The following is a 10,817-nucleotide window of genomic DNA, read 5'->3' on the forward strand; positions in this document are numbered from 1 at the left end:
TAGTGCTGCTGTGCTGAGGTCATGGCTCTGGCCCTGGTGGGAGAGTTGGACTCCTAAGTACGTTACTGTTGGAATGGAGAGTTGTGCTTTGGAGGGGGAAACCCTACATCCTTCATTAGAAAGAAACTTTAGAAGGGTAATAGTGTGAGTTTGAGAGTCCTCTAAGGAGGGGCCGCAGAGGAGAAGGCTGAGGTTGTTCACATACCAGAGAGAAGGTTGTTTGCGTACCGGAGGAGCCGACTAGGGGACAGGTTTAGAGAGGTGACGTTTTGAGCTAGAGCTTGCCCAAAGAAATGGTGACTGTCATCTTTAAAGCCTTGGGGGAGGGCTGTCCAAGTAAGTTGTCTGACTGGAGGGTTTCAGGTTCAGTCCAAGTGAAAGCAAAGAGATCTGGGGAGTCAGCGTGAAGAGGAATGTAAAAAAGGCACCTGTTAGGTCTACCACAGTGTAACGGGTTGTGTCTGGAGGGATGAGGGAAAGGCGTGTGTAGGAGTTGGGAACTACGTGATGGATGGGAAGGACCGCCTGACTGAAAGCTTGGAGATCTTGGAACGACCTTTGTGGCAGGGAGTATAGAAGTATTGTATGGAGAAGGAGTTGGCCTAAGGTGGCCTTGCAAGAGGGGTCTGTTGACAATAATTGTAAGCCTTTTAGGTGTGTTCATGAAATGGGATACTGAGAGACATTAGGAAATTTGGAGGGGTCGTTTAGCTGGGTTTTGATGGGGTCATGGTGAGCTGCTAGAGAAGGGTTAGTGGTATCCCACACTATTGGATTAACAAGAGAAGTCAGGAGTGGATATCTTGGGGAAGGGTCAAGGGCTGGTGTGGTGACAGAGAGGAGTAGGAGAGAATCTGGTTGTGGGGAACAGAAAAAGGTGATGGAAGCTTTGAATTTAGTTAGGAGATTTTTGCCTAGATTGGGGGTAGGGCAATGAGGCATGATAAGGAAAGAGTGTGAGAAAACAGTATGAAATAGGGAACAAGTAAGAGGTCTGGTGGCACGTGGGTGTGAGATGAGTCCGCCAACCCCCACAACTGAGACCTGAGAGGCATGAGTGGGTCCTGAGAATTCAGGCAAAGCTGAGTACGTGGCCCCAGTATTGATTTAAAAAGAGATCGGCTTGCCTGCTGCTAGCAGAGTTACCCTGGGCTCTGATGCCGTGATGGCAGATGGGGCTAGGGGCCCTGAGCCTCAGCAGTCTTCAGTGGCTAGGCCGAGCAGCTGCAGGAGTGCAAGCGATTCTTCCCTTTTTGTCTTGCTGAGCTGATGGTGGCTCTGAGGTGCAGGCTCTTCTGTCCGTCTGTTGAGAGGAGTCAGACTTCCAGGGGACTGTCTGCCGGCAGACTGGGCAAGGGCTTTTCGGCCCTCTTGGGTTAGGACATGCCCTCGCCCAGTGACCTTTTTTTGATGCTCTTAAAACAAGGCCCGGGAGGGCCACTGCTATCAGGTCTTTTTGTGCCGTTGGGTACTATGGCTAGGCTGACGGATAGCTGCAGCTCGAGGCTGGTATTTAGCACGATCTCTTTGGACTTTATCTAACTTACTCTGCTTATTTCTGTTATTGAAGACTTTGAAAGCCAGGTTAAGGAGGTCTTGTTGTGGGGTTTGAGGGCCATCTTCAGCCTTTTTAAGTTTGCACCAAATGTCAGGAGCAGATTGGGAGATAAAATGGATATTAAGAACAATAGTTTCTTCTCGGGAAGCAGGGTTGACGCAAGCATATTTTTGGAGAGCCTCTGTAAGGTGGGAAAGGAATTGGGCAGGATTTTTATCTGCCTTTTGGGAACTTTCTTTAAGTTTTTCAAAATTTACGGCCCTATAGGCAGCCTTGTTAAGGCCTGAAATAAGGCAAGTAATCATATGGTTGTGGGATGCCTGACCGGGGTCTGTGGGTTGGTGCTCTCAGGAAGGCTCTTCCCGGGGGACAGCAGCGGCTCTTTCGGGCTTAGTAGGGTCTCGCCGATGAAGATCCTCCGCATGTTCCTGGGCCGTGAGCCACACTCTTTCCTTCTTTTCCGGAAGGAAGGTAGAAAAGAGAATAATATAGAGATCATGCCAAGTGAGTTCGTAAGACCGGGTGAGATATTTAAATTTGTTGATATAAGTGTCGGGATCAGAGGAGAAGGACCCAAGACGCTTTTCAATATGGGGCAGATCGGAGAGGGAGAAGGGGACACGGACACGAACAATTCCTTTAGCCCCTGCTATCTCCTGGAGGGGAAGCAAGGGGGCCCAAGGGAGCCGGTTGCTGGGCATGTTGGGCTTGGGAATGGTTATGGGGCCGGGAGGATTCAGAGCCAGAAGGGAGGTGGCTGGGGGAGAAGTAGGGCTGGAGTGCGGAGGTACAGTGGATTGTGATGTTTGGGTGGGAATTATGATGTGGTTGAGGAGGAGGAAAATCGACGGGGTCAAAGGAAGAGGAATCGTTGGCTGGGGCTGTGGGAAGTGTGGCAGGAAAAGAGTTGTCAGCCGGGGCTGTGGGGAGAGCGACAGGAAGAGAGTCAGGTTTGGAACGAGAGGAAGCTTTGGAAAATAGAGCAGGACCGGCCGAGGGAAGGATGGTTACAGAGGGTGAAGAAAGCCTGAGCATAAGGCATCTCAGACCATTTCCCACTGCAGTGGCAAACACTGTCTAAGTCTGTAAGTATGTTGAAATCAAAAGCACCATTTTTAGGCCATTGGGAGCCATTGTCTAATTTGTATTGAGGCCAAACGGTATTACCATAAAAGATAAGCCTCTTAGGACAGACTTCTGAACAGAGGCCAAGAGTATTGATATTACGCAGGAGACACCCAAGGGAGGTAGTTTTGGAAGGGGTAGAGTAACAGGCTCCCATTGCACATGGGGGAGGGAGGGAGAGGAAGAAGAGACTGCTGATTGACAAGGATGGCAGGAGACGGAGTCCCCTGTTCTGGGGGCCCTGTCCGGAATTTAGGAGGTATCCTCTGAGTCAGGCTTCCCTGAAATGGAGGAACCAGAGGCCTGGAGGCTGGAGGAAGCCCTTGGCCCAGTGCTGGGTCTTTTGGGAAGACAGAGACAGTCAACAGTTCCGGGTAAACGGCAACAGTCTCTCTGACTCACCCCGGCAGAGGCTCTGACGGTGGATGTGGTCACCAGCAACGGGAGAGTCTGGGAGATCCTCTGGATCTTTGGTAGGTTCGGGAAGCAGAGGATGGCCAGCAGAGAAGTGATAGAAGAGAGAGGTAAGGAGAGAGAAAGAGCGAGGGAGAGTCCCTTAAGGATGCCCAGCTACAGCGCACCCCTCCTGGGTTTCGGCACCAATAATGTAAGGGTAGCTGAGAGAAAGGAGAATAGACCCAAAGTCAGGCAAGCCAGTTTTATTAACCTGCCGGGCTGCTCCATAACTATCAGAGGAGGCAGCTTGTTCCTAACAAAAACAAGAACCGCTGGTACCTTCCCTGAGTTTGCATTAATTGCACTCCTATCATGGGAAGACAGGTTGAAGTCTGTTAGGACACTTGGACAGACTTTTGTCACAGACCATCGTCTGCTCTGTGGGCACAATGGACTTTGTCGCAGACCTTTGTATCTTCTCCAAGCCCATTGTATCCCCCTAAAAATAACTTCCTACCTCCCTAAAATCATCCACAGTTCCCCATCTTCCTTTCTCATATGAAGAAGCCTGTACTAGCCCGTTGTGTGGCAGGGTAATCACCCTGAGATTTCCCTCATGCACATTAATAAAAATGTGTATGCCTTTCTTTTAATCTTCCTTCTGTCAGTTGGTTTTCAGGCAACTGTCAGAGGGCAGAGAAGTTTGCCCTGAGGTCCTGCACTAGCAACTCCTAAGTTTCATTATCCTAGTATGTAGGTATTGTTTGTTTTTCAAAGAAGCTCAAGCTTATTACAGAAAACTTGAGAAACACAAAACAAGTAGAAACAAAGAAAAAATATACACAAACATAACCTTAGAGATGTCATTTTGCTATGGTCTGAATGTTTGTGTCTCTCCAAATTCATATGTTGAAGCCTCAGTGGCATTGGGAGGTGGGGCCTTTGGGAGGGGATTAGGCCTTGAGGGTCGAGTTTTCATAAATGGGATTAGTGCTCTCATAAAAGAAACCTGAAGGGGCTTGTTTGCCCTTTCAGCATGTGAGGATACAGGGAAAAGACACCATCTGTGAATCATAAATTGGGTCTTCACCTGACACCCAACCTCACAGGGCCTCGAACTTGGACCTTGCAGCCTCCAGGACTGTGAGAAATAAATTGCTGTTGCTCCTAAGTCACCCAGTCTATAGGGTATTTTGTTACAGCAGCCTGAATGGACTAACACATTTTTATTTTAAAGTTTGAGCTCTAGCAATGGAGTCAGACAGCAAGAGAGCTTGGAGACTCACCTCTCTCAACAAGGGAGGAGAAAGTTGAGAAGTGCCATGAAAATATTCCTACTTCATCTGGGGCCTCGTAGCAACCATCTCTTGCTGGTAAGGCCTGGGCCTCTCCCGGCCCCAGGTCACAGCTGGTCCTTCTTGGTGAGATGACCTTTCCTACCACATATTCACCATATGCACCTCCGACCTCCCTTGGGAAAGTACTGGCATCTGTGCTCCACCAGGCCTCAATGTCTCCGCCTTCAAATTAACCCATGGCTTTCTTTCTCTTTTTGTTCCAGACAGGAATTATTTCCCTCTACGACTGTGTTTTTAAGAGGCGCCTAGATTATGATCAGAAGTTGCACCGAGATGACAGAGAACACGCAAAAAGCCTGGGACTTCATGTTAATGAAGAGGTAATATTAAGACAGAATATTAACAGGTTGTCAACAGATTAACAAAACTCTGTACAGGCATATCTAGTTTTATTGGACTTCACTTTATTGGCTTTCACAGATACTGCATTTTTTTTTCCTTTTTTTTTTTCTACATCTCAAGCTCATTGTTTACTAGATACTGAATTTTTTTACAAATTGAAAGTTCGTGGCAACCTTATGTCAAGTAAGTCTGTTGGTGCCATTTTTCCAGCAGCGTGTGCTCCCTTCCTATCTCTGTGTTAGCATTTTTTAACAATAAAGTATTTACAGATTAAGATCTGTACCTTTTTCAGACATAATGCTATTGCACACTTAATACACTATGGTGTAGTGTAAATATAACTTATATATGCACTGAAATCCCCCCAAAATTTTATGACTCACTTTATAGTGATATTTACTTTATTGCCATGGTTTAGAATCAAACCTGCAATATCTCTGAGGTATGCTTGTGTGTGTGTGTGTGTGTGTGTGTGTGTGTGTGTTTGTGTGGTGGAGGGTGCATGTACAGTTATGCATCACTTAATGACAGGGGTTCATTCTGAGAAATTCATTGCTAGGCAATTTTGTCATTGAGTGAACAAGTACCTAACACAAATCTAGATAACATGGTTTACTCCACACCTAGGCCATATGGTACAGCTTATTGCTCCTAGGCTACCAATCTGTACAGCATGTTACTGTATAAAATATTGTAGACGATTATAACACAATGGTAAGTATTGGTGTATCTAAACGTAAAAAGGTACAGTAAAAATATGGCATAAAGGATAAAAAACGATACATTTGTGTGGGCATTTACCGTGAATGGAGCTTGCAGGACTGGAAACTGCTGTGGGTGAGTCAGGGAGTGAGTGGTGAGTGAATGTGAAGGCCCAGGGCATTACTGTGACTACCATAGCCTTTATAAACACTGTATACTTTGGCTGCAGTAAATTCATTAAATTTTTTTCTTGAATAATAAATTAACTTTAGCTTACTATAACTTTTTAACCTTATAAACTTTTTAATTTTAAAAACTTGATGACTCTTTTATGGTAACACTTAGCTTAAAATACAAACACATTGTACAGCTGGACAAAAATATTTTCTTTATCTCTTTAAAAGGTTTCTCTTTTTATTTTTTTTTAAGCTTTTAAAGGTTTTGGTTAAAAACTAAGACACAAACACACACTGTAGCCTAGGCCTACACAGGGTCAGGATCATCAGTATCACTGCCTTCCACCTCCACACCTTGTCCCACTGGAAGGTCTTCAAAGGCAATGACACACAACACGATGGAGCTGTCAACTCCTATGCTAACAATGTCTTCTCTGGAATACCTCCTAAAGAACCTGCATGAGGCTTTTCTACAGTTAACTTTAAGAAATAAGTTGAAGGAGTACACTCTTAAAATAGCAATAAAAAGTATCATAAATACATAAACCTATGTATAATAAACGCATAGTCATTTATCATCGTTGTCAAGTACTATGAGCTGTACATAATCGTATGTGCTGTATTTTATATGACTGGCAGCACAGTACGTTTGTTTTCGCCAGCATCACCACAAACACATGAGTAATGTGTTGTGTTACGACATGACAACTATTATGACATCATTAGGTGACAGGAGCTTTTCAGTTCTATTAGGTTTTGCCATTTTAATGGCAAAAACAGCAATTACGTTTGCACCAATCTAATATTATAACCTTATTTGGACTACCATCATATATGCAATCCATCATTGAGTAAAATGTCACGTGGCACACGACTGTATGTGTATATGTGTATGCATGTATATAGGCATACATCTATGTACATGTATGTCTATGTGTATATGTATATATTCAGATATGTATATTTTTATATAATGTACATAGTTTGTGGGTATGCATATGTGTACCTGTGCATATACATGTATGCATGTATGTATATGCATGTGTGTATGTGTGCATATATTATATGTGTGTATATGTGTGTTCATGTGTGTGTGCTTGCTTGTGAATGTGTGTAAATGTGTATAGGTGCATGCATATTTGTACATGTGTGTATATATGTGTGCATACATGTATATATCATGCACGTGTGTATATTGTATTGTGTATATGCACATACATTTATATGTACATGCATTGGGTTATATGTGCACATACACGTATATATTTAATGTTGTACTCAGCTGCTTTATTTAATTTTCTTTACACAACTCTCCTCTATTTGTGCCAAGAAGTTAAGGCTAAGCTACTATTATAGCTCTCTCTGTTCAGTCATGTCATTGTGTATTTTTCTTGTAGTATTGTTTGGTTCTTTAGAATTTAACAATTTAAAGACAGCAAAACTAAGATGTTCTCTTCAACAGATAAAACAAGTCTCTGCTTAACCGCTAAGTCCTGGCTTTCATAATTTTTCTGGAAAAGTTGATTTTGCAGGGCTGAAGTTGCACACACAAGAACATTTCTTCCAAGTTTAGTTACCAAGCCACCATCCCCAGCACATGTAGTGCGTTCTAAGTTGACAGCAATGTTAATGTTTTCCTCAGGAGAAAAATACGGCACATAATTCTTTAGAAAAAAATCCCCATCCTCTCAAAGCTGTCATTCCTGCAGGGAGAGAGATAAAGTAAAGGCACAGAAATCATGGGTCAGGTGTGGTGGCTCATGCCTGTAATCCTAGCAGTTTGGGAGGCCGAGGTGGGTGGATCACCTGAGGTGATGAATTCAAGACCAGCCTGGCCAACGTGGTGAAACCCCATCTCTACTAAAAATACAAAAATTAGCCAGGCATGGTGGTGCACTCTTGTAATCTCAGCTACTAGAGAAGCTGAGGCAGGAGAATTGTTTGAACCTGGGAGGTGGATATTGCAGTGAGCTGAGATTACGTTACTGCATTCCAGTCTAGGCAACAAGAACAAGACTCCATCTTGAAAAAAAAAAAAAAAAGAAATCATGAGCAAATTCTAGGTAGTGATGAGTGGTGGTACATAGGAAGAGGAAGCCATGTGAGGATGTGAGGAGATGCAGAAAGTGAAAGGGATGAGCAGGGAGCTGGGGAGACGGGGGGCCAGGGAGGACCTGGACATCTGATCCAGGATCTGGGTGGTGGGAAGGGACCAGCAGCAGCAGGAGAGGGAAATGACCAGAAAGAGCACAAGGACACACAGGTAGAGCAAATGGTCTGGGACAGTTGAAGGAGGCCCCTGGCTTCAGCATGGAGGTATCCCCTTGGTTCACTGTGGCCGAAAAAGCTCCCAGGACCGAGGCTGATGGACGTGCGGGTGAGCTGTGCTGGTGAATGCAGTGGTGTTGACTATGTGCTTTGACAACTTTCACCAGGAACAGGAGAGGCCGGTTGGTGTGCTGACGTCTTCTGTCTATGGGAAGCGCATCAATCAGCCCATTGAACCCCTAAACCGGGACTTCGGCCGTGCCAACCACATACAGGCTGACTTCTACAGGAAGAATGACATCCCCAGCCTCAGGGCACCTGGCTTTGGGCACATTGATCCAGCCTGAAGCATCCCTGTGACCCACAGGGCATGTCACGATATCGCATGGTCTGGCAAAGTTGTACAGTGAGAAGGTGGCATCTGGAGCCTTCTTTCCCCTTCTCATGACACCTAGGAGCTTGGCTATGCCTGTGTTACATCTCTACTGTGGGCACATGAACACATTAGCAGCCTCCCTCAGGCTGCCATGGTCAGGAGCCTGAGCAAACACCTGTAGTACATGTGAAGAGTCTCTAGTGGGATGATCTTCAGCTGGAATTATTTTTGATCAAATGATACTGGAGACTGATTCATTGTGAGCACCTGAATAAAATGAAAACTTTGTTCCCCTTAGTAATGGTTGAGTTGGTTTTTGTTCACTGGCTGTCTACATTTGCCAGGATTCTTTGGGGAGGCAGTCACAGGAGTCAGGTGCAGTTACAAAGTTTCCCAAGAGTTATGGGAACTCCTGCTGCTTCATAACACAGACAACCCTGACATGTTCCCTCCTCCAAGAGGAGATGTAATGACAATTGTCTGTTGGCACAAACTCTAGAAACTACATTTTTGTTATTCCAGAGGTCTGAACCACAAATAACAGATTTTTTTGCAACTGAGACTGGGAGCCCTAGTAAGGATGGGTGGCCCTGTTATCCTGGTGGCCAGCAGTGCTCACTGTCACCATTCAGGGAGAGGGGCCAGTCATGGGAAGAGACTTTGGTGTTCAACGAACTCGGGTAAAATTCTGGCTGCTGTGTTTTCTAGATTTGTGTTCTAGGACAAGTCATGTCATCTATTTGAGCAGACAAGTCCTCATCTTTAAAGTGGAATTTCCAAACCTAGAATAGTTCATTTGGGAGTCAGTGAGCTGCTAGATTGCAGGCATAACATGAGCGCAATGTGCATGTCCCGCCCAGGGTCCCATCATCACAGCAGTGACTTGACCTTAGACAGTCTTCTTTTGGGATGCAGTTGCTTTTAACCTAAGCTGAAAATACTTACTTTGGAGATAATTTGAAACTTACCCAAGTATTAAGGTATCAGCTACGTTTTTAATGAATGAATCCCTTGGAAGAACTCATCTCTCATCTACCGTGATTAAATTTCCCACAGTTTAGCAGTGAATGGGCAGGTGGTCTAATTGAGTTCAATGCTGATTCCTCCATCACTGGCTTTATTGTTTCGAATCTGCCAAGAGGATTCTCTAAAAATAAATGACACTGAATTGCCGGCGATTTCAAGGCTGAGTGACTCCTAAATATTTATTTTTCTGAAAACAGTTTTTCCGTGTAAGTGCCTTTTATTTATTTCAAACAAATGGCAGTCGTTTATTTCGAATGCCTTTGGGTGCATTATACCACATTTATAATAACATAATAGAAAATATATAAAGTTTGGGTTATAGAAATATTTATAAATTATTCATTATTCAGACTTGATATCAACAGAGACAAGGCATCTGTAAGTGACTGCAATAAATTAATGCCAAACTAACTTATTGTCATTTACTTTAAGTCAGACCTTACTCCCTTCACCTTCTACTACATACTGACTTTCAATAGGCAGGGCTGTAATTAGCCAAGATTTGAAAAGATCTCACATTTGTTAAGCAGTAAGAGAAAATTAACTATATTTATCTTGGTATCCCAATGCTTATCATTTAAAGCCAATGAATGAATGCTTGTTAAAGTCATTGTACGTAAGATATTATATTCTTATAGTATGATTTGTTTTGTTTATACAATTTTCATCACTGGACAATTAGGTTGTTATTTTCTTTCTTTCTTTTTTCTTTTTCTTTTTCTTTTTTTTCTTTCTTTTTTTTTTGACAAAGTCTGGCTCTGTCACCCAGACTGGAGTGCAGTGGTGTAATGGAAGCTCACTGCATTCTGGACTTCCTGGGCTCAAGTGATCCGACCACCTCAACTTCCCATGTAGCTGGGACTACAGGCACATGCCACCATCCCCAGCTAATATTCTTATTTTCTGTAGAGATGTGGTCTCGCTATGTTGCCCAGGCCAGTCTCAGACTCCTGGGCTTAAGTGATTCTCTCTCTTTGGCCACCCAAAATACTGGGGTTACAGGCATGAGCCACTGAATCTGGCCTGATGATGTTTCCTGGTCATTCATGTATCCGAGCAAAGGAAAGATGAATGGTTCTGCCTTTCGGAGCAGATTGAATTGGGAAGGAAGAACAACATTGTGGATTGATGATAAAACTGAGACATTTCTAAACAGATACATAAAACATGGGTTTTCGGCAACCGGACTAGAGGCAATTTTCATGAGAGGCTTCCTGTAAGACTTAAAGGTTAAGGAGAGCATTAGGGAGAGGTTTTTTCTTGAAACCAATGGCACTGGGACCTGGGCTGATGAGCGGTGCCCTTCAGGTTTTCTGCCTGGCATTTTGGCTCACAGGGATGTTTTTAGCTACTCAGAGCTTTAAGGAGCTTTGACCAGGATGAATGCTCTTTCAGATTCAGGGAACAGGCAGTTTTCCACTCTAGCCTGGCCTCGACTGCTAACCAGTTGTGGAACTCTGAACACGTGTGCCTGAACTACTCTGCCCCTA

The 10,817-nt window shown here is 44.1% G+C and overlaps 1 protein-coding gene across 1 annotated transcript in view; it reads left to right on the plus strand.

Moving 5' to 3' along the window:
• Nucleotides 1–9,833, plus strand: part of CFAP90 (cilia and flagella associated protein 90) — a 29,570-nt gene extending 19,737 nt beyond the window's left edge. Inside the window, exons 2-3 of the mRNA XM_039468959.2 lie at nucleotides 4,641–4,757; nucleotides 8,093–9,833. Coding sequence (XP_039324893.1) covers nucleotides 4,641–4,757; nucleotides 8,093–8,272 — 297 coding nt within the window. The 3' untranslated portion in view covers nucleotides 8,273–9,833. The remainder of the gene's footprint in view (nucleotides 1–4,640; nucleotides 4,758–8,092) is intronic.
• Nucleotides 9,834–10,817: the final 984 nt, after the last annotated feature.

The sequence above is a fragment of the Saimiri boliviensis genome, chromosome 1, assembly GCF_048565385.1.
Source record: "Saimiri boliviensis isolate mSaiBol1 chromosome 1, mSaiBol1.pri, whole genome shotgun sequence".
In the NCBI taxonomy this organism is placed as follows: Eukaryota; Metazoa; Chordata; class Mammalia; order Primates; family Cebidae; genus Saimiri; species Saimiri boliviensis.